Source organism: Pimephales promelas, chromosome 17, assembly GCF_988280905.1.
Source record: "Pimephales promelas chromosome 17, fPimPro1.hap1.1, whole genome shotgun sequence".
Classification (NCBI taxonomy): domain Eukaryota; kingdom Metazoa; phylum Chordata; class Actinopteri; order Cypriniformes; family Leuciscidae; genus Pimephales; species Pimephales promelas.
Genome location: NC_142785.1, coordinates 19,999,187 through 20,024,089, shown reverse-complemented (window position 1 = coordinate 20,024,089; position 24,903 = coordinate 19,999,187). Strand labels below are relative to the sequence as shown.

The 24,903-nt window shown below is 38.0% G+C and overlaps 1 protein-coding gene across 4 annotated transcripts in view; it reads left to right on the top strand.

Moving 5' to 3' along the window:
* Window positions 1-24,903, top strand: part of mpp7a (MAGUK p55 scaffold protein 7a) — a 100,836-nt gene that overhangs the window by 73,280 nt on the left and 2,653 nt on the right. For all 4 annotated transcript variants that reach the window (XM_039661374.2, XM_089122095.1, XM_039661376.2 and 1 more), the window contains 5 exons: window positions 4,849-5,019; window positions 10,997-11,077; window positions 14,676-14,769; window positions 17,892-18,000; window positions 20,576-20,719. In XM_039661374.2, coding sequence (XP_039517308.1) covers window positions 4,849-5,019; window positions 10,997-11,077; window positions 14,676-14,769; window positions 17,892-18,000; window positions 20,576-20,719 — 599 coding nt within the window. The remainder of the gene's footprint in view (window positions 1-4,848; window positions 5,020-10,996; window positions 11,078-14,675; window positions 14,770-17,891; window positions 18,001-20,575; window positions 20,720-24,903) is intronic.

Here is a 24,903-nt window from a genome sequence, read left to right as displayed (position 1 = left end):
ATTTGGGGGCAGAAGCTAAAGCTGGGAAAGCCATCAGCCCCCGGAATCCAATTAAGGCAGGAGTTATGGAAAAATGGAGACGTGTTTTAGACTAAAATAAAAAAAAAAAGCTCCATTTCCAAAATGAGTTTATCTCATCTGTCCACAGGTTCACTCCTGAAGGAGTCGCACCGGGGCCAGAAGCCTCGAGGCCTGTAGCTGTGCACAGCTTTCGATTACCACGCTTTTCCCCACACCGACCCCGGCTCAGGTGGATACACTTTATTATAATCGGCTGAAATCACTGGGATCTTAATTTGGAGGGGTCGTTTGGCAGTGTCTCTAATTTTGTGTGTATGGTAGACTAGATTTGAATTCGCCATGGACATTGAGAGAAAATGTGTGTCTCTTCGACTGATTTGTAGCCAGTACATAAAGTAGATGATTATAGTCTCGATGTCCTTTACTCAGTGTTTGGCTATCCATCTGTGGGGGTCAGGAATGGCCAGACTTTGCAGTGGTTCAGTGAATAGGTTTTGTGTGTCTGTTGGTAATGTTTGCATGTGGGTGTTTTGTATCTCTGATGGAAGGAACAGGTGATTGATGAGACTAACAGGAGGGCTGTGTCCTCCAACTATCCCCTTGGATTTGTAGTTCAGATACTTACTAAACCTGCTAGTGATGACTACACCGGCTTGACCTGGCAGCCCACTCAGTTTGTCTGTGAGAGAGACTGTTTAGCCACGTTGAGAGCTGAGCTCCAGGGCCATAACGGCTGATGTCTAAGCCCACTTGGGCTCACTCCGGTCGGTCAGAGGGTTTAAATTTGACCGCGATGGATCACAAAAGTGCAATAACATGTTTTGCAAAAAAAAAAAAAAATGTGTATACTTTTTAGCAACAGTATTCCCTTTACACTATAGCAATAAAATATTTCTTGTAAATCATGCAAACATATGATCATATTTATCAGGCTTCATAATATTTTAACTTTCGCTTGTATTAATGCGTTTACTATATACCTTTTATCCAAAGTGACATTGCATTTAATGTATATATTTGTACAGTTTATGATTACATACAAATTGCATATTTGTATTATTGTATACAAATATATAATATATATTTTGATATGTAATTATGCCTCTAAGAAATTCTGGTAACGCTTCCTTTTACACTCCTGTTACCCATGTACATACACTGTATTTATTATAGTACTGGGTAATAACTAGGTACTAACCCTGAACCTACCCCTAACCCATGTACTTACATTATATTAGCCAGTACTTTCCAGGTAAGCACACTGTAAGTACACGCAAGTACTGTACTGTAAAAGGAAGCGTTACTGAAATTCTAACAATCCTTTCTCTAAATTTGGAATTTGGGATAGGGCAGAGGAAAAACAAATATCACTCCTTGATACAAGTCTGTTCTCATCCGGCCAACAGGAACGAAGAGTCGGTATTCAGCGCAAGCCTGTAACACTTGGGCAGAACACGGCTTTCCACTTATGCAGCACAATGGAATCCACTCCTACAGTGTGTTTCCCCTAGACGGCTATTCTTAACGAGTTCAACATGATTCAAAGCTGTGCCCAATACATATTTCAAATAGCTCTACTAAATACTTGTTTTTCTTTAATCGTTGCCTGTGAGAGTTATCCATCTTGTCCCCAGGATCCAGACAGTTCGTGTTCGTGCTTTTCTGTGGGAATGTTGAAAGATAACTGTGGTTGGTAAAGCGTTTGTCGGAGACTGGTTTCCCTTACAAGAGATGGAATATAGTTAGTGTGCACATGAGATGAGATCAGACGATTTTGGTACGTGCGATTTGTACCGGAAACTCGGTGTTTAATGCTGGGGGTCCCTCAGACACCACCCCAGGGGCCTGTACACTACTGCTAAACCCTTCCACAGATGACCATAAAAGAGGGTGGGAGTGAGTGAATGGATCATTCACATGCTCAACATGGAGCTCTCCGTTAAACTTGTTTGGGGTGGAAGGTGTAGGACGGTGCATTGCACAAGAGAGTTCATTTCCTCTTTTCCCGAAGCCTTGAAACGGTTCAATCCTGTGCAATCCTATCCATATCGTTCATTCTCTGAATCTGTAAGAAGTGCCATACTTCGGAAAATTTACTGAATGATTAAATATGACTTACAAGCTTAGGACAAGGTTTATCCAATCCCAAATAGTGGATAAAAGAATTAGTCGCAGATTGTAAACCAAACAATGATGGAAAAATAGGAGAGCTCTATGAAATCATTTTCAGTTTGACTGATCACTCTACTGAGTATTATGATTCCCTCGTTTGGTTACCTTATCTTTTTGATAAATGTGAATGTGCATCATTCCGAATCCATACAGGCAATTAATGTGTTTGTAGGTTATTACCCCTTGTAGGCCTTAACGTTTTTGAATCCCTCGGGGCTTTCACCTCACAGATATACTAAATTTCTTCCATGACTGTAAGATATTATTGCTGTGGAAAATGGGCATTCGGGAGCCACAGCAGCTTTCAGGCGAATGTGTGTGTGGCGGCAGCGCGTGTCTTTCTCTGTTTACACTGAATTTGGGCCTTTTCATTGTTTTTCCTTCCATATCCCAGTGGAAGAACAGGTTTGATTTGTGAACTGCTAGTTGGTGATGGTAGGTTGCGTAGCTCTGAGGTCCAATTAACTCGTCACGCAACAGTGCATGCCATTAGGAGGTGCAGGTTTGGGCCTCTGCAGCGAGCACGTGTCGGTCTTCTAGCCTGTACTGTCATATCCAGAGGGGAAATGGGAGGAATTTTATGACTGTCCTTGGCTAGTTGGCTTTTTCTTTTTATATTATCTTCATCCCCAAACCAGAAGGCACTTGCCTGAGCATTTCTAATATACCCAAGCTGCCTTCTGTCACCACACGTCTCACAAAGCGAGATGCGTCCTTTGGAACAAGACAGAACTAAGGTTTCCTGACAGGATGCAGGACCAAAATGTTGAAACATTTCTGCTAAGACAAGAATGGATTAATTTCCATGCATTTGTTTCTAATTCAACCTCAATCAGTTTGGGGAACTCGAGTTGCTATCTGAGCCTTGATTTATTTATCCTTATTGAGATGGAAGGCAATATTTCGGCTGTTTGGATGGAGCCGTCTATCCTGATTTAAGTGGTTTTGAAGGGTCCCGATTACGAAGCCTCTTTATACAAAGAACTGCAATTTTCATTGACTAGCCACAGCCGAGCAGCCGAAATGAAAGCTGTGCACCTGCTCTGTGCTCGGGAAAATGGAGCTTCCCATTGCCAGAGTTAATCAACAAAATAGTAAAATTGAACAGAACAAGCCACTCAGTTTTTCAGTTTACTAAAGGTCACTGTCACATCCTTTCGAAGGGATTGTTGCTTTCAAATGGGCAACTAGTACTTTTTTCCCATCAAATGCTGTTGATGTTTGTCAGATAATCATACCTTTATGCCTACCTTTTAATAATAATGTAACTCTTGATGTTTATGTAGTCAGGGCTGAGTTTTAGCGTGATGGCTAGACGTCAAGTGGCACGAGCAGCAGAAGACCACAGGTTAGCCTGAGTGGAAGAATGCTCTGTCCTAAACGCTTGTAACCAAATCCCCACTGTGGAACCACACAAACACTTGTGTTGTGGTATAGCAAGCGTTTGACTTACGGTGTGTTTCATTTGTATCCCAGAGTAGGTCCCCACAAGCCCTTATTAGGTGACTATGTGGAAAAGAACAGGCTGTAAAGAATGCAGGATCTCTCCACGGCTGCACATCTGTGCTCCGCGGTCTCTCGGTACTGTGGAAAGTATTAAAGGGGGACTGGATCAAGGTTGTTTTTTTCATTCCCCTTCTCAGTCCATAACTTTCTTACTGCCGTAATCTTACTTGGGCATCTTGCATCATATCCCTGCGTTTATTAATCACATCTTGAAAAAAAATGCTGTGGAGGCGGGAGGGGAAAATGCCTTGTGCAGCGAGGGTATTGGTATATGGGGTATTAGGTGTCTCTGGTTTGGGGCTGTGCTAGACTAACTAGCATCTGTCATGAATATAAAACCATGCTGCTTAAATGAGGGGTACGTTTTGCGTTTTGATATAGTCTGGGGTCATTAAAGACAGACTGGTGCTGTCCAGAGTAATCAGACAGGAAGTTTTGTGGTGACGTGCCTAACAACCTTTTAGGGCATGAAAAACCACACTTAGCTATGACCATGTCCTGAAATAGCCCACCTCCTGCCATGTCCCCTTGAAAAACGTAGCCTCAGATATTTAAGTCTGGTCGTTTTGTTACCTGGATGTGGATGAAAGAACCACAAGTCGGTGGTCGCCAAGTCGCCATGCACAGGAAAATCTGTTATGATCGGGCCCAGACGGAATCTGTGGAAGTTTTTCGGATTTTCCGTGCTTATTTTTCAGGGAAAATCTGCGGAATGAGCTTCGATATGGTGAAATGTGGTAAATGGAACAAAGAGTACTGAACACTTAACGGTGGATGAAAGTGTCACCAATATGCCAAAATATTAATTATATATATATATATATATATATATATGTGTGTGTAAATAAAATCCTTTCATTCACCAAGGACATATTTGATCAAAAGTCACTGACAATTATGATATTAAAAAACTTCTATTTAAAATAAATGCTGTTCTTTTGAATTTAGTCATCTAAGAATCCTGATTTATTGTTATATTTTTTTTGTGTAAATATAATATTTTAAGCCTAGTATGATGCGTCACAATTCTGAGGGTTGATGAAAATCTATGACTCCATCATATCCTCATTCTCAAATGCACATAAGACTGTCAGACAAGCTTGTTGTTCTTTTGTCTTATTTGTTTCTCCCTCACTTGTTCCTCTCCAGCGGGTCTGCGAAGGAGTTTTCGTCTCAGCAGAAGAGATAAGAAGACAAATAAGTCCATGTATGAATGTAAGAAAAGTGAGCAGTATGACACAGCTGATGTGCCGACTTACGAAGAGGTGACAACCTACCGCAGAAAACACGGAGACAGACACAGACTTGTCGTGTTAGTTGGTAAGTATGAAAAATTTGGTGTCTTTTTTTTGTCTTTATCTAAAAGTTTTCAGAAATGACAAAATTGAATTTCAAAAAAATTGTTTCTGCTGTGTTTAACCCTTGTGCATCCTTATGGACATTTTTGTCCTTTTCAGTTTTGTTTTTTTGATCACTTTGCCTGTGTTAAAGCTAACTGCAAAAAAAATTGGCACAGGTGTGTATTTTTTTTGGAATTTTACTATTTCACTGTCATTTTCTTAAAAAAAATATTTTTTACATTAGGTGCAAAAAATACTCCCTCTCAGCGCCTTTTGGACAAAAATGTCCACATTGAAACCCATTAAAACTGCTATTTTTAATCCCCGGTTCAGTTAACTATAAAATTATGCAATCCTTGTTAAAAGGCTTTCATTCTGTTGGCAAGGCTTAAAAATTTTATTTTTTACTATTTTTTATCAGATGGTGCTGTTTTTTTTTTTTTTTAAGTTTGGCCTATAAAACAAATATTGCTTTATTCCTGTTTTCTGCTTCGGCATACTATAGAGCCAACTGGATAAATTATGCAATGATATTTGTGTGGGTGTGTTGGTATGGATGTCAGAGTGTGGTTAGTATGTGTGTTATAAAAAAATATATATGTGTGTGCGCGCATGTGTGTGTTTGTAATACTGAGAGAGAAAAACTGCAAATAACAAATTCAATCACTGTGAGCACCAGTGGGGTTTGCTGGCACCCAATGGGGAAAATATGTCACTACGCCTAAACAAACTGTTACCGAAAGCTCATTTTTTGAGATATCATCCTCAAATTTGGAAAACAACCTATTTAGATTAATGGCTTTGATTCTATTTTGATTCAGTTTTGAGTTGAACCTGATTTATAAAATATATATTTTATATAAAATATTTTTTATAAATAATTTTCTATGTACCTATGTGTAACTTTTTTTTAATTGATGCATTTGGTTAGCTCAAGCATGCACGCTTGGTATTTTTTATTTATTTATTTTTTTTTTTATACTGTTGAGACAACTACACAAATCAAATCACAGTTTTGAGGCTCCACACAAACAGTGCTTTACCCACAACAGCACTTGACTGAAACCCATAATTCCTTTTCTGCTGTGGGACTTTAACTCAAATCCAGCCCTCTGGAGACCCCTGAAGCTGACGGGACCAGCTGAGGATTAATTCATCTATGTGGCACTTCATTCGCAGTGCTGGTGTTCTAACGGAACATTTTATTCCTCCTTAATATTATACACCAAAGAATTGTTAACACTTATTTTCAAGGGAACAGCGAGAGCGAAACTCCAGTGAGATGTCAACTTTACAGAGTGAAAAAAACCTTAAAATATTACATTTTCGAATTACAGATTTGGTGATTGTTTGCCAGTTATTCTGGACAGAGGATATAGAGGCCAGAACAATGAATTAAGTGTTTCATAAAAGCGTGAATAAAAAGTAATTTAGATTTGTAAGACAGATAATTTGAGGGTTTCAGGTTCCCTTCTTTTTCTTCTTTTTTTTTTTATATAATATTGAAATGCTGAATTACCCACTTCTCATCGACCTCCTCCACTATGTTAGGAGGTTCATAATTTATTTTTCCCAGTGTAAGGGGTTTGTTGTTGTGAAAATGTCCTCATACTGACAAGTAATGTTGACCAGGTGTATAAAATATTTCACTTACAAATCTGTGGGGTAGCACAGGGTCATGGTTCATCGCAATAGACCAGCCCGTGTGTTTGTGAACGCAACATGGCATATGGATTCTATCACAGTTTTGTTGGTGCATGTAATTAATGGAGTGTGTTTTCACATGCATGTATGAGCGAATATATAAGGTGGTCTGTTTAATTAATCAAGCTTTTTGTACTGTCCGGATTCCCCTTTGGTAATTTGCACCTCATGCGGTCTAACGCAAATATTTTCACGAGTTTTGTCTCGTAAAGGTGGAGGGCAGCATCATGGATGTATCAGACGTGACAAAACCAAGGATGCGGGCTGTGTTTTCTCTCTGAACTGTTATTCTGTCCCTTGAGGTCATGCTTTAGCTTTTCCTGGCCTGCACTTCTACATTTTTTTTTCTCTTTATTTCATCATCTTTGCCAGTTGTTTTATTGCATTTAATAATTCAGCCATCAATGATGCCATTTGAATGTCTTTTCCCTTATACATCTCTCTTTATAGTCTATTCCTGTAGTTGTTGTAGTCATTTCTCTTTTCTTGCTATTGTCTTTGCAGCTTTGAATGAAAGAGATTCATTTGAAAGCACATTCAACTTTTACACTCTCATTTGGTGTTTACTCCTGGCTGCAGACAACAGGGTCAGGCAAATTCACCCTTGAACAAAATAGTATTATTCCCATTTGCTTTCTCTAACACAACTGACCCACGGTTTGTGGTTGGGTTTCAAACGACTTTCCAGACGGATCAAGATCTTATCTATTTGGATACATATTAATCGACCAGCCAAAGTCAACACATTTAACAACTGTGCAGCTTTGCGAACCCGCTGTAGTGTTTTAACTGAAACCTGATTATTTAACATAGCAAATGATCTGTTTTTTTTCTACATGTTTGAGTTAAGATTGAAAAGATTTCAGTTGATATAGTGGTAGTTCAGACTCAGACAGAATAACGATGGAAGCGAAGAATGACCATTGAGGAAAACGATGATCTAAAGGAGCTGTCGGATCAGATTCACTATTTTATTTTATGTCAATTTTTATGCTCTTTCCAAACATCTCTGTCTGGGCTTTTATAATTGAACATTACAATTTGGGCTTGCAATGTGTTGTTTCTTCCTAGAACTATCAAGTATAATTTTTTTCACATCTGAGCAGTTGGCAGGGTCCTACACAAGTAGCGTAATGCCCAGTCTCTCCAAAGGTTTAAACTATTGCCAAAAAAGCTTTGTTTGTGAACTTATCACACACATAAATGTGTAGAAAGGTTATTTATCGGACACACTTGGTGGAATATTTTGATGATGATAATATAAGGACATGATGACTGTGTTTTAGGAGCGTTGAGAGAAGGTTGGATGACGGCCCCCCATGTTTAGCCAGTCTAGCAGCTCCTCAGGGTTAACTGCATCTGCTCTGCGCTTGGCCTGGAAGTTATTAAGCCTTTCATATTAGCCTTCTTCCCTAATGAGCGCCCTAATGACTACTGACACTTTTACGACCACTGCAACCTGCCCCTGTGAGTGCACATATATACTTGGATTGAAAAACAATTACTCAAATGTGTTATTTTATTAGGGCTGTTGAAGAATAAAGGGCTAGTTTTTGTTTGGGTCATTAAAGAGAATGACAATGAACAGAGTAACCAGGACACATCAACAGTTGAAGGCTGTTTAGACTGTGGTGAGCTAGATGGCTACAGGTTTCAATGTTGTTCGTGGCTTTTGGGACACAAGCAGCCATACAGCTGCAGAGATGAGTGATCGAGGGCTTTAAACTCATTAAGTGCGCATGATGAGTGAATAGAATTTTGAAAAGGTTTCTATTTGAGCCTTGGAGCAGGCAGTCAGGGCCTGGTGGGGTCTTGAGATTAACATCTCAGAAAATACTGTTTGAGTTTGGAGGTCCTTTCAAGAGAAAGGAGCATTTGTGGATAAAATATGGCTATTTAGAGGAAACATTACTGTGTATTTTTTTTTCCTTTCCCACCTACGATATATACAGGGTCGGCGCTATGGTGGGGCATTCGAGGGCCGTGCCCCCCCTAGCGCTCATTGATGCCCCTCCTACCACAGTTTCTAATACAATGCTAAATCATAAATCAGATGTAGGCTATACAATACCAAATGTCCAGCAATCTATTTGAATAGCACATTGTGTTTAATTTGTTGTCTAATTGGATGTAATGTGTTGGTGCCAAGAATTTTCACGTGAAGAAATACATGCATCCAATTCTATTTATTATCGCAAGTGTTGTTGGTCCAGTGGTAGAAATTTAGACCGGCATGCATGAGATTGTGGTTTCGAGTCCACACTCGTTTAGATATTTTTTTTCCCCATCATTATAACCGATTATGTTTATCAGTGGTTGTCAAGCAGGGACATGTTTGAGTGCATTTTACTTGTACGAATAGAGATTTCGCCGCAACAGATCAAGCGCGCGTCCGTGTGAAGATGTTTATTGTGGCAGCGCGAGACACAAGAGAACACTTTATCAGCACCACAGATCGAGTCAACGAGCACTTTGATCACTTGATTTAAAAAACAACACATTTGGCGTGCTATATCGCCTCTTATTTAACAAATGAATGCTCTGTAAACCGGATATTTATTTGTATTGGTACATCCGTGCCGCGAGATGTATAAAAGTGCTGGGACAACATCGACCCTGGCAAAAAGTGGTGGGGAAATTCGCAAATAATAATTTTAAATAATAATTATAATAATAAAAGGTGTTTCGTTTTTTTTTTTTTTTTTTTTTTTTTTTTTTTTTTTTTGCTTAAACGGCAGTGCCCCCCCCCCCGCTGATGACCCAATGCCCCTCCAGTAGATCTGCTCTGGCGCCGACTCTGGATATATATATATATATATATATATATATATATATTGCTCATAAACATGCACTTTTTTCATATGGCTCAAACAAGAGCTCTGAATTATTCAGTGACTCTAAAACACTTGAAATGATTTTCTGTTTCCTCACTGTAATAAATCAGCATCTTACTCCTCTCCTCTATCACAGTGGAATAAGGATAACATGTATTGCATAGGCATAGGCTTCTAATGGAGTCATAGGCGTGTGTGTGTGTGTGTGTGTGTGTGTGTGTGTGTGTGAGAGAGAGAGAAAGTGTATGATGCACCAAATGAAAATGTGTATTCTCCCTGCGACTTTGAGTAGGAAAAACATCTGTTTTGTGTTCTCTAACATATAGATTTTGATTTGTGCATGTCTCATACCAAGGGTTAGTTCACCCAAAAATGAAAATTATGTCATTAATGACTCACCCTCATGTCGTTCCAAGCCCTTAAGACCTCCATTCATCTTCAGAACACAGTTTAAGATATTTTAGATTTATTCCGAGAGCTTTCTGTCCTTCCATTGAAAATGTATGTACGATATACTGTCCTTGTCCAGAAAGGAAATAAAGACATTATTAAAGTAGTCCATGTGAAGACAGTGGGTTAGTTTAAATGTTTTGAAGCATCGAAAATACATTTTGGTCCAAAAATTACAAAAACTACGACTTTATTCAGCATTATTATCTTTTATTAGTGCATGAAGTAAAATGCAGTATAAAAATCATAATGCAATTTTCAAAATAACTTTGTCAAATTATTTTTAGTTAAATGAGTATGTTTTTCCAATAAAAAAATAAAATATAATTTTCTTCTAAAATGATCATTTTTATCAAGCTTGTATATTTAAGTTCAGTAATTTCACTTAAATGGCAATGAAGATTACCTATTAATTGTCATTTAAGTGAAATTACTGAACTTAAATATACAAGCTTGATAAAAATGACCATTCTAGAAGAAAATTTCAAATGGCATTTAGAGGCTTTTACATCTGAACTCTTCATATATATATATATATATATATATATATATATATATATATATATATATTATTTTTTTTTTAATGTAATCTATTTCTGTGATGGCAAAACTTTAAGCTTTATTTTCAGCAGCCAGTCTTTGATGAATACAGAATAAAAAGAAAAGCAATTCTTTGAGAAATCTTTAAGAAATAAAGTCTTTTGTAACAATGTAAATGTATAAATTAAAGTATCAAATAAGTGATCCCAAAAGTTTAAATGGTAGTGTTTCTTTGATAAAATATTTTAATTCATAAAAGGTTTTATTTTGTATTTTCTTTTGGCAAAAAAAAAACAAAACAAAACAACAAAAAAAAACACACATTAAGTTGTTAGAATGAAAACAGCAGTATGAAATATATGTTGTTAAGCAAGATATTAATGGACTCTTTCTCATTGTCTCTGCATCTCTCTCTGTTTGCTTCTACAGGTCCTACTGGTGTTGGTTTAAATGAGTTAAAAAGAAAGTTGTTGATATCCGATCCACAACATTTTAGTGTCACCATCCCACGTAAGTGCTTCCTTGTGTGTGTGTGTGTGGTTATGTGAGCGACAAAGAATAAGACAGTACTTTTTTTTCTTGTACCCATTTATGCACTCTTTCTTTGGATACAGTATTGTCACCTCATCAGTCTGTCATTAATAACAACTCTACTTGACACACTTCCCTGTCCTTAGCAGCAGTGTCCATGATTGCCACTCCTTTTTCCTCTCTTCAGCATCCAGAAACATCATTCCAAGGAAATACACCAGACAAGTTATTTTTAGGACAAATAAATAGGGCTGTGACTTATGTATTTAAACAGACGGACACTGTGGATAAATTGCAAATTTAGAGGCAGTAAAGCGAGAGACTGAGCTTGAGAGTTTGAAGGAGTTGGAGACAGTGGCTAGAAAAGCCTTGACTGTTGATATAACAGATGTTTGTTACATTCAAGCTTGGCTTTAATAAGAATGTCTGATTCAGGCTCTGACACTATGAAATGCCACTGGTATTAATTTCTCATCCAAAGCTTTTTGCCGTAATGCTGCCTAATTGCTCACAAATGTGACCCTGCATTAGTCTGTATTATATAGCCCTCCTCCCCTCAGACCTTTCGGAGGATTAACATTAAAGGGATGGATTCTTGGAAAGTGACTGTTTTAAAAGTGCTTTTTGGTCATCTTTGCCCTTTCTTTTTTTTTTCCAATCCTGCCAGCTCCAACTCTCATTGTTAATATGAGTGATTAACCATTTAAATATATTTCAATTTAATTTCTCTAAAGAAGGCCCAAAATGAGCTATTGCTTCACATATCCATCAATTGGGTCTTTTAAAACACAAACCAGCCATGGCAGCAACACTAGCAAGATTGTAGAATACGATTAGTTGGGAGCACTTGAACATTTTGTCTCCTCTCCAGCCTTTACTGCTATTTTCCATGATCTTAGAATGAAATTCAAATTCTTTTGCCACACCAAAAACATTTCCTATGCCACAGAGCTAATGCCAGATGAAATATATTCTATTTCTTTCAGCAGTAATAGGGGAGTGACTTTTTCTTTTTTTGTTTTGTGAACACCAGCATTTGGGGGTGTAATAACATGTTATCTTATGTCTGCGGTGAGCTGTCATCATGGGAGGGTGATGCCTCTTTATCAAATGTGTGATGGGTTGAGGGTAACTAATAATTTACTCCAATCCCACCCAACCCATACATTTCCCCTCATCTCTCTCTGTCTTTATCTACAGTACATGATCCTTGTAAGAATCTGATTTGGTGCTCAAGAAACATTTCTCATCACAGATGAAAACAGCTGTGCTTAATATTTGTGTGGAAGCTGTGGTGCCTTTTTTTGGATTCTTTAATAATTAGAAAGTTCAACGGAACAGTATTTGATTAAAACAGAAATCTTTTGTGATAATATAAATGTCTTTACTGTCACGTTTGTATGAAAGTATGCATAAAGAAAATTACCAATACATGACAAATAGATAGAGCGATAGAGGCCATTCAAGAGGGGCCTTGAAAAAGCAGAAGGAAAAAAGCAGAGGAAGAAAAAACCTGGAACAAGGCGAGTTGGAACGGTGATAAAGTTTAATAGTTTGTTTTGGAGCTGCTGGCGGCTTGCAGACTATTTGTCGGAGGTGTGTTCTACAGCGACCTTTGACCTCCCCGACACTCGTTAAACACACCGCTGTGTGTCTCTGCATGGCAAACTTTGACCCTGGCTGTACCCGCCGGAGCCGTGCTGGCTGGACTGGCACGCGCCGTGTGATTTAAAGACAGGAGTTTATAAGCAGCTGAAAGCAGGAGCGGGGCTTAATGAGGGACAGAGTAAACTCAGTGCTGGTACTGTACCATGTGCTCCTGGGGCTTTACGAGCAGCGTTACACTCACACTGGCCTTAGAAGCCTCGTGGTGAGTTGAGCCAAGACAGACGGGGTGGGTGTGGCGTCAGACCTTGGAGAGGTGGTTTATTTTAAATAAAATTAAGTGGGAAATAAAGTGTCCATGGGGAACTCCCTTTAATCAAGGAAATGTCTGTAATGAACGTTTCTTCACATGTTCTTCTTGAAGCACCTTCAACCTCTAAATTTCATCACAGTGATCTAAGAAACATTGCTGGGTGTTTTTTTTCTAGTATTTTCAAGTATCTAATGCCGTTTAGGGATGTGTAAAAATAACGTTTTTCCCAATGAATCTCAATCTTCATTTGAAAGATCCCAACTCCATTGTTAAAATTTTGTGATTGAGCTTTATCAATCATTTTTTAGTGGCTGTGTGAAAGTGTATCCCTAAAGCACTTCCTGTCTAAAGCGTTTTCCTCGGCTCCATAGTTTGGGCCTTGTCCATTTTTTTTTAATAAATATGATCATAATGTACTGTACCAAGTTAGAAGGTTGTCCTCATCTTTGTGAGCTGTGTGTAGAACATCCTGTACAATGTGACCAGTGTTATTCGATTTGATAACAATTTAGAAATTTTGCCAATTCTTTTTTTTTTTTTACTGTTCTGACTCAAAAGCTTGTGATTCATGAATTCTGATTGCTCAGATTTCCAGCCCTAATACAATTACATTTATGTTAAAATGAGAGTTCAAAATGCTAAAACTGTACTAGATCTCCACTCATGTAGGTGTGCTATATAGGTTTAAGTTTTGTAAAGGCTGGAATACACTACACAGCTTTCTTCCTATTTACTGTCTGGATGAGTTGACGCTGGTTGTCGAGAGTCAGACTCTGTCTTCAGATTTCAGTTGACAGAATTGATTTCACAGAAAATTACTAGCCATAGTTTTATTTTTTATTTTTATATAAGCCTCAATGCCCGTACACACCAGGATGAAAATCAGTGGACGTTATTCACCAGCGTTTTTCAACACGTTTTTTGTGTTCACACCCAAGCGATTTTCGCTGACGATGAGCCGAGTGAACTTGCAAATTCATTCACTAACATTAGATGGCGCTTAATGTAAAACAGAAATGCATCTTGGCCATAGATATCTTGCCTTGCATCTTCCTCATCTTCCGTCAGTGTAGACGGTGGCGTATATCTCTCTTAGACCCTTCAAGACCGTTTTGTGTTTGAGAGGGCCCCCAAGTTGTGTTTTACTGTAACTTCAGAAGCACCAGACATGTGAGCAAAAGCGCCAATCTCATTGGTCAGATAGTTTTTGACACGGCATGTCAAACCAAAAAAATGAACCCGAGGCGTTTTTTTTTTTTTTTAAATGACGCTTTTACGCATGCCTTTTTTCGTTTCGGTGTGCACACTCACATTGGCGCCCTTTGTTTAGTCACAAAACGTTAAACGTTGGCGAATATCGCACCGAAATTCGTCCCGGTGTGAACAAGCCTCCAGACTATGATTTTTTCTAGTTTGAGTATAGCAAATAAGTTTGATATTTTGAGCCGGTTTTAGAACACAATGTCTTCATTTGTAATGTGTGTCCTTCAGATTTATAAAGTCATGTAGTCTATTCCAGCCTTAAGTGTGAAACAACACAAAACCAAGTGAGATCCCAAAATCTCTGTACCCAATTTAAGATTTCAAATGATTTAAGTTAACGGGTGTCATTTCCCAATGTAAAAATACTTTCTCTTCACTACACCTTATCTTTCACAGACACCTCTCGATCGAAGAGACATCAGGAAAATGATGGGGTGGAGTATCATTTTATCTCCAAACACCTTTTTGAGGCAGACATTCAGAACAACAAGTAAGGCACACAATCTTTTTTCTTTTTTTTTTGGTTGGATCGAAACACAACTGTGTATTATTTGGAATGAGCATATGAATATTTCTGCTGTGATTTGGATTGGGGATGTAAAAGTTTACCGTGGAGATCAAATAGTCAGTATTAATCATTGAAGTTTAGTGGACCGCTTCCTTTATTCTCAGGATTGTAATCATGTCAACCGTAACCCTGACACAAACGCTCAACAGTGGGAGAGATATAAATCTGAGAGACGGAGCCTCCGTGGCCAGTTAGTATTCAACACATCATCCAGAGCCCTGACTGAACTTAAGTAAATCAGCACCCCAGTCAAAACACTATGCAACAGTTTTCACTGATGTCGTCTGTCTCAGACGCTATGGCAAACATTCACCACTTTTGCCTTTCGGCTGCCCACTATTCTTTTCATTTTTCCACTCCATTTCCTTCGAGCAAATTGTGTATGCGTGTGTGTGCTGCTTGTGTAGCAGCATGATGTGGGCTCAGATCCCTTCTCTGTAAGCGAGAGTGAGAGGGTGTTGACAGGTGGTCTGTTTCTGTGAGTGCGCACGAGAGAGGGGGATCAGACTCCTTTTTCCCAGTGGTTGGTAAGCTCAGAATTGTGTGCATGGCCCGGTGATGGATGTTTTTCTGCAGCCTCTCATCAGAGGATAAAACAACACAACAGGAACGCATATAGAATGTCACTTCGCCAGCAAACCGGGCGTCTTAACTGTCTTGTGGTGGAAAACAGTATGTGGTGGCTTGTTCTGTGGTAAAATGAACATCAGCATGAGTAAACCACAATTATCAATTTTGAGAACGAGCAGGATCAAGCAGGTGGGCACGAGGCACTGCAAGAGGGCTTGAAAGATGAATCTTTTCTATTTTGTCAGCATTTTCTCTTCTTTTCCTTTTTTGGTACTTGGTCTAGTTTGACTTTGAATTGACATGTTGCTCTTTTTTCTTCATCTTTTTTGTTTGGATCTATTATGTAAAGGAAATCAAATTTGCCCTGATCGTAATAGGTCTTTGTACCAAGGCATTGTGCAAGTTTCATAGTTTAAAATGTCCTCCTCTATGAAAATACAACAGATCAGAATTAGCCTGTATGGCTAAATCTGGCACATTCACATGATGGAGTGCTTGTGTTAATTAATCTGCATTGTCCAATTTAAAATAAAAATTAAATTAACAATAAAATAATTATACATCATCGCACTATAGGACCCTCCCACTGACATTTAGTTACTTAATAGCTGACATTTACCTACACTGGATGTGAGCATTACATTGTGTCAAAAGCAAATACTCATTATAATCACTGACGCTGTCTAGGCTGGATACAGTACACAGATGCATGCTCAGTTTCTGACATACTCCAAGCACTTGAGTCTGTCGACAGACCTTTTACTGACCTGCCTTAAAAGAGCCGCCCCTTAAACACGAGTCATTTCAGACAGAGAGTCTAAATGAAGGCTGAAAATGTTTGTTTTTAAAAAGGAACATTAAAATAAAATGTCATTACCCCTTTAAAAATACTTAAGACATACATACAATGATTTTCTTTTAAAATTAATTTTGAGCTTTTTTATATCATAAGAAAAAAATTGGCAACATTTTGTTAAATGTTCTGTTGTGTGATAATTTAAAACCTTACCTTAAAATATAAAAAAAAAAAATTGATGGTATTAAGATGTGTTGAGAATTCTGGAAAAATATTGTTTTATGTAAATTTATTATTATCATGTTTAATATTTTAGCTTTTCTTTAAAATGGTTTGAACGATTTTGAAAACATTATAAAGCCAACACATATATGTTATGAAAGACCATGTGAAACCAACAAAAAAATGCTGTTATATGTTAGTTACACATGACAATTTTAAAGTCATATAATTTTAACTTTTCCTGAAAATGGTTTAATTGAATTTAAATTTAATTTAATTGTTTAAATGGTTTATTCAGCCTTCCAGTGGGAAAATGTACACTCTCATATGCAAACATGAACTTGGTATTCCCAAGGAAAACCCTGCTCAGGGCTAAAAGCAGAGCCTAAATGAACCCAAAAACCCCAGAAGAAGCCTCCACCCCACCATCAATACACGCACATCATGACAACAAACGCCACAACACAACAGTTCTGTTTAAGTACATCTGCCTTCAAATGAACACTCAAATAAATAGGCACTTTGAGAATTCTTGGTAACCCTACATGTCACATTAACACCAGCAAACCACCTCTTAGCAGCCAACAAAATTCATTTAGCTCACCATCAAAAAATACGGCTTCAATGAAAGAGTGTACAGGCTTTTAAAACACGCCGAGTCGAAAAGTGGCAAGGAGTCACGTTAGCTTCTAAATATGATCACCCAATCACAGGTTGCTGTTAGACCACATGTGCTGAAAAGTGTGAGCGCGTTTAAAGCTTTCACTTTAAAGACTTGTTGACATTTGAATTGATACTTGGGGAAAGATAAAGACAGCTGTACATACAGTATATACGTAGAACATTTTACCTGTTAGAAGTGGTAATTTTAGTCACGTGTCGCAAATTTTCACTGTGCACGAAATATTACGACACCCTGCTGTTGTAAGACTCAGTCGTTCTTCTGGAAAACTTTCCACATCCTTCCAAATTTCTCTGCTTTACGGATGTCCTAGAAATACATGGCGTTGTTCTGTGATCAGAGAATAGAAGTAATTGGATTGAACGACAGGCAGATTAAATGGTGGAAAAGTGTTTGTTTACCTTTGTCTTCTCAGAAAGTAAAGTAACTCTTGCATTTGGCATTCAAGCCTGCCTGTGCTGCAAGGAAACAGGTGTTTTAGATTTAAACTGTAACATAGAAGATTATTTAAAAGAGCCTTGTGTCAGACTGTCTGGAATCGCCATGTCAGGAAGAATGCAAGAGATGAACACACCGTGCATGTCTGAGTGGCCTTTTTCACTGAAAGCATCATGACAGGCTTGGGAGTAAATAATGGGTTGTGTTTCCTGTCATTATTCTGTCCATTGGCTTTTCTTTATATTATAGGGTGGGTAGATTCACATAGAAACATTTAGAGCCATTAATCATTATGTCAAACCCATCCTGTTCTTTTTGTCATTTTCTATGCCACAGGTTTATTGAACAAGGAGAGTATAAGGGAAATTACTATGGGACGAGCTTCGACTCTGTGCGTTCAGTCCTGTCTAAGAACAAGGTGTGCCTTCTTGACGTACAGCCACATGTGAGTCTCTCTGTTTCTCAGATACACATTGTACCTTACCGTTTTACCTCCCTCTGCGTCACTCCATTCCTCAGTCTCTTTTCCAGATTTATTTTCCCCCCTTTCACAGGTGTGACATTCCACACTATTCCTACTGGATCTTTTCTGAAATCTCTATCTCTCTTTCTCTCTCTTTTTCTAACATTGTCTCTACTAATTGTCCCATGTTTGAAAATGTCCTCAGGTTTAGGTGAGAGAGTAGTAGTTAAAAGAGGAACAGTTGAGTCTTGGCAGAACTGTATCAGTGTCCACAGCAAAGCCAGTGAAAGACCCCTGTCAGCTCTGTCTCATACATCTTACTTTGGTGGTCTGAGCCTGTCTTCTCTCTTGGAGTAGTGAGAGAAAATGAGGCAATGGAGTGTTTGTTCCAATGCAAGCTATATCAAAATAATGAATCCTTAACTTTGAAATATGTATGATAAAATGTATTGGCCTACTTTAAAAATATAACCTATTTGAACAGGATTTGTTTCCAGGTATGACTAAAAATGTGCTTTTGACTTTGGGCTCACACCTCCCGCCACTATATACACAGTGTATGTGTGTGTGTATAGTCCTTGCATTCTTTCCTGTTGACACCTGAATGAAAGGCTCGTTATTATGCGGGTCTTTGTCTTCACGGGTGAGAACCACCTAATTATGTTATCTATTGTTTTGTGTGAATGATTAGGCAGGAAGATTTTCAGATCATTTTGAAGCAAAAACTCTAGTCGAACAACATCCATTAGTCAAAAGTCTTATTTAGTATGTTAGCATGTTGCTCACATATTATGGTAGCCATGTTTGTGCTAAATAGAGTGTAATCACACCATTAATATGTTTGTAAGCAACTGAAAAAAGCACCAATGTCAGGGCATGTCAAAACATCTCAAGGACCCCAAAACACCTTAGACCCCAAGGGGTTAATAATAAATCACTTCATACTTTGTTGGTTTGCATCTCAAGTAAATTTATCTTGATTTAAGAATCTTTAGACTCTTTCACTGGGAAATATGACACAACTACTGAGGAAGAACATCACCTTGTTTTAGTGCAATCATGAGGTACAGTAAAAGTCCAGTGGGAGCAAAGGCATTCAAGCTATTTCATTTATTTATTTATTTATTTATTTATTTTTGTTTAATGAATGAAAAAGCAACTGATATCTGTTCTAAGCAAACTCTCAAGTGCTGCTAATACAACTCATTGTGCTTCTCCCTAGACATTTACATTCAAACAACACATTGCTGTATTGTGTTCCCTTTGATTTATGCCTTACATTTTCTTTACTTGCTTTTAAGATGGTCTTAAAGTCTTACATTTACCTTCATAAAATCTTCAGAAACAGGACAAATCCTTGTCCTCTGGTAATTGTCTTCCCGAATATCTTGTCTCTTTATTGATATATATTTCATTCACCTGTGTATCACCAAGGAAGTCTGTAATACCAGAAGAGTGCTGTATCTGTTAGCATTCCCATTAATCTCAATAGTGCCTACACTGTCAATTGAGAAAGCTGCTTTTTAAAAAAAATAAAAATAATAAATGAAATTATAAAAATCAAAGTCAAGATGTCCAAACCCTTATGCTGTTATTTAAGCCCACAAAAGACAAAAGGATAAATAAATAAATGTACATGCTCCTGTACAGCAACATTTCAAGCTGAAAAGGTTAAAAGTCCATTTTAAACGTGAATTAGCGAAACTGTAAATAATGAATTTAGTCTATGCAGTTTGTACACTATATTCCACTATATTCTTATGAAGCCATATGATGGCTTTCTACGGAGAAGAGACTGAAATTTAAGTTTTTATTCAATGGTACTCTATCTCAAGAATATCTCTCCATTTTGACATTTGTAAGATGGACCCATAAAATCTACAATTCAAAGCAATCAACTCCAAATCAACCAAAGAATACTTTATTTTACATAACAAAGAATAGTTATGCATATACCAAATTCTTTTTTTCCAGGTTGAAATGTGAAACTATAGCAATACCCTTAAATAGAACAAAAAATCTAATATTAAAATATGCTGCATCATATAGCTTCAAAAAAGGCCTTGTCTGCTTTCATTTGAAACAATATGAACGTGAGTGTATGATGTCGACATTTGAATCAAATTTTCCTTTTAAATGTACTGTGGCGGCAACAGCCTGTTTAATTCTAGGCCTAGAAAGAGGGAGGACAATTATGGTGAAAAACTAGCTTATGGTAAAACTTGAAAAATCTAGTGATTCATTTAGTCAGCTGAAAAAAACCTCCACAGAAATACGTGGTGAAGTTCAGTGGTCTGAGTAGTGGATCTCAACTACCTGAAGTGTAATGTGTCAGACTGGGATGCTTTATTTTCACTCATGGAGTCAGATCAGTTGAGCTCAGTGTGAATCAGCTGCTCTGTTTTCTGTCAAAATGTAACAGTGACTAACAGCAATAATGTTCAGAAGTATCAGTGTCAAACTAAATCATGATGGCATGAGTGATGCTGCTTTAATGACTGCGGTTCACATGCTCTCTTTATCTTTCTCCCTCTTTTTGACATTCTCTCTCCATCAGACGCTAAAACATCTTCGCACGGCCGAGTTTAAGCCCTACGTGGTGTTTGTGAAGCCTCCATCCATCGAGCGTTTGAGAGAGACCAGGAGGAACGCAAAAGTCATCTCAGGCAAAGAAGATAAGAACTCATCCAAACCCTTTACGGTAATACATGTCACACACAGTTTTAACTTCAATCTGTCCGTCTAACATCCTCTCTCATCCTGAAGGGATCTCTTTGTCGTTTTAGGTTGCATTCACAGTTTTTGTTCCACTATCTCACATAGTTCTTGGTGAAATAAGAAATAGATTTCATCACTCCCTGGCAGACAACATCCACATCATTTATTATAGTCATTTTCCTCTTGGACCAAGCAAACATATTTTGAGTTAGTGCTTAAACGTGTGTGTCTGTGTGTATTTTTGAGTAACCGGTCCCCTGAGCGGTAATCTGATATGAGACACGTGAGCTCACACAACACCTGTATGACTGCACTCAAAGAAAAACACATGAAATCAATTAACCCGGACAACAGACTCTTACCTTTTGCTGCCGTTAGTTGTGCTGTGTGTGTGTGAGGGATATGGTGTGAATATGCGGGGTATCTAATGACTTTCCCAGAGTTCAGCTCTTGCCTATGTATCTCGCTGTTAGTCTGCACCAGGAACAAGCACGCGTGCTATAGAATAAGTGACCCCGGAAACTCGACTCCACCACACGCCGAGATGGCTTGATGTCGATTGTCACCACAGAGACGTTCCGTGTTGAAAACTGTCAGATTCGTTTAGGAGCTCTGAACATGTGCTCACCTGTCAACCCATTGACTCAACAAATGTCCAAACGCAACACACTCTTTTTTTCATCTTTTGCACCATGCAGATCAGGAATGGTAGCTAATTTTGCACACAAATTCCCTGTTGATTCAACTGAATGCTAGTTTTCACACAGCAGCTTTGGTCTGTTTATCCATTATGATTTCATAAAGCAACTGCCAAAATATAAATGATTTCTGACACACACACACACACAACATGTTGCCGATGTAGCTCAACAACTGACATTGAGGAGTGCATCTGCATATTTATACTTTTTACTCAGTCTAATTTGCAGGGGTTGGACGGTTGGATGTTCACATTTGGGTACACTTTACAAAAACACAATGCTCTTTCAAGAGCAACACAAAAAAATCTCTGTCCACTTTTCATTGGCCACATTCCCACTGTTTTTGATTGAACATTAATGACTAAAATAATGGATTTCTATTGTGATTTACTGAAGTAATATAAAAAATCAGTCACTACTGTAGCTTCTAACAGTCTTTTCTTAAAGGGATACTCCACTTTTTTTGGAAATAGGCTCATTTTACAACTCCCCCAAAGTTAAACGGTTGGGTTTTACCGTTTTCGATTGTATTCAGCCGATTTTCTGATATTTAGAATAATATCCGTAACCAGATGGTTTCTGGTCTCATTGACTATGGAAGTCAATGAGACCAGAAACCATCTGGTTACGGATTTTCTTCTAAATATCAGAAAATCGGATGAATGCATTCAAAAACGGTAAAACTCAACTGTTTAACTTTGGGGGAGTTGTAAAATGAGCCTATTTCCAAAAAAAAGTGGAGTATCCCTTTAAACGTTTCTTGTTTTTAACAAGTAAACCATCACTTTTTTGTTGTTTTGCTGGAAAATATATGCACTGCTTGTTTGAATGATGAAGCACGGCACTATAAATTTACACAAGTGCAGCTCAGTCAAGCTGCTCTGAGATGCTAAAACTCTGTATCATGACCAGTATTTAAGTAAATGATTAGTGCCGAGCTTCACTCTGAAACCATCAGTGCACTTATTTAATTAGTTTAATCGCAGCCTTCACGATTTGACTCCTCTATTAAGCAAAATAGCAATATCAATTTTATTGTAATATATCTTCCAGCCCATATGCAGGCTCCACAAATTTATACTAGCAGCATATTTCATTATTTTTATTTCAACACCTTTGAAACTGAGTAGATGCTAGTCACATTAATTCAAACCGCTGAATGTGCGATTAGACCACACCATACTCCCCAAAGTTTTAAATTCGCAGAAAACTCAAGGATTATGCCGTTGTCAAAGGGAATGCTGCTCTGGCTATCTCTGTTGTCAGAGGAACTGTACCAAAAGCTGTCCACACCATCCAAAGCAACTGTCTGCCTGCTTTCAACAGGTCGTTGTGGGTACAAGTGAAGGGAAAAGAAACCCTTGCTAGCTGGCAAAACGTAGTAAAAGTCGATTATAGACCCTGACAGTGTTAAAGGCATCCAGATTCAGCCTATTATAGATATGGAAGAAAAATCGTGTTTGATGAAATGTCACAGATATATTTTATCCAGGACTTTGCTGTATTTCTTTCTCAGAGAGAGACACTGCATCTGTTAGAGTCATGAGCTTCAGAGCCGTCGGCTCTGTGCAAGAAAACAGGCATCTCTTTGTTTCTGTGAATCCAGACTTTCACTCTATTGTTCTCCCTTTTAGTAATACTTGTATAACATTAACAGTTTTCTATGTGTAAAAGATCAAGATATAATACATTCTCTTTTTAGGAGTAGCAAAAAAACAAAAAGGAAATTTCCTAAAAATGTCATCAGAGGTAGAAGGGCAGCGTTTCATCATCTGGCATTAAATCATCGTAATGAGGAATGGAAACATAAGCTAAAATTTGATGATTTCTGTTCTCTATTTTTTGTCCTGCGCTTGGTGAAAGTCAGTCCCTTTACTTTGGGAATATAAAATCAAGGACCTCTTGACGACCCAGAGATTTCCTTTTTTGAACGGGTTTAATGGTAAGGGCAGGTGCACTTTATATGATCCAATAAAAATTGATTTTCTGGCAGGGATTGAGAGATAAGGAGAGCTCATGCTGACTGTAGAGAGAGAGAGAGAGAGAGAGAGAGAGAGAGAGAGAGACGGCTTAGTAATGAAGAAATGCTCCTTTTTTCGAAGACGGAAGACCTGGATGTTGAGTGAGAGGTTGCATTAGAGCCTCTGGGAAATAAACAATCGGAAAGAAATGCAGAGGAAAAATAGATTTAAACCCTTTTGTGTTATTACCAAATCAGATTTGGTAATTATAGCACTCCCCTGGAGGCAAAACATCTGTTATACTTCAATTAGCATGAGGTTTTTATTTGATGACAGAATGAAGAAAAGATATGTTCAGACCTTGGGCCAAACCTTTGACTATTTAGGCCAAACACAAGCTAATCCACCACGTTCAACCAGAGCTTTATTAAAGCCATGACTAAGTCAATGAACTGCGACTTTTGATGCGTCCTGCCAATAACTGTCAGATTGAGAGACTGCTGTAATTTCCAGAATGCCAGCAGCTCTGTGTCCAAACTGAAATGTTGACTAAATCTTAACTCTTGATCAAGAGAGAAAATCAGGGAAGAGATGGAAATGGTTCATCAGAGAATGGGAGGAGAAGTTGAGTCTAACACTGGCCATATGCCACGGCTTCGCTTAGCTTGCTGTTGTTTTGTCTGCTAATGCCAATTTCCAAATTTACACTGTGCTTAATAGATTCTTAGTACATTTTAAAACAAAACCTGGCCAAAAGCTTCTGATTTTCTTTTAGCATGGCAATATGTTTTATTATAGCATCATATCGCTCTGTGTGGGACATAGGGATCCTATGTTTTTATGTTGTAAAAGTTGAGTCTATATTGGTAAAGCCACTCAAACCATGCCATGTTCTCGGAGACTGGCACCAAATGCCAAGATTGCCCACAGAAACACTTAATTAGGACCCACAAGCCCAAAAAAAGTCCAAGGCCATGTTAGAGAGTCCAGAGATAACTAGTCTATGAGACGCAATGTCATGAAAAAGTACTTTGCGGTTGGGTGGTGCATGTGTTTTTAGCCTATCAGATTTTAGCCTATTGTTTTTTTGTTTCGTTTTTTTACAGTTTTTCAGTGATTTCAGTTTCTTTTAAACAAGGCAAATATTTAATGAATAATGATTGTTGATCATTTTATGGTTATTTTAAGCATCGATGCCAGGGTATAAAATTGAGGTCTGTTTATTCCTTCCGCTGTTCCTGTGATCATAACCGCTGGAGATCCGGACCTCAAACTATAACCCTAACTGTGCACCACCTCAGTAGAAAATTAAATATCAGTTTAGTTTTATCTTTTATCACATGTAGATATTTTTGCATTTCTGCATCTAAAGCAGTTTTATTGTAAACAAAAAAGAATAGTTTTTAATTAAGCCGACGTTTAGGGCATCTATGAAAGTTCTTTTTGGAAGCTGGTTTTGGGAATACTGTGGGAAAGTGTGTTATGGACTTTTTTGGGGGCATATT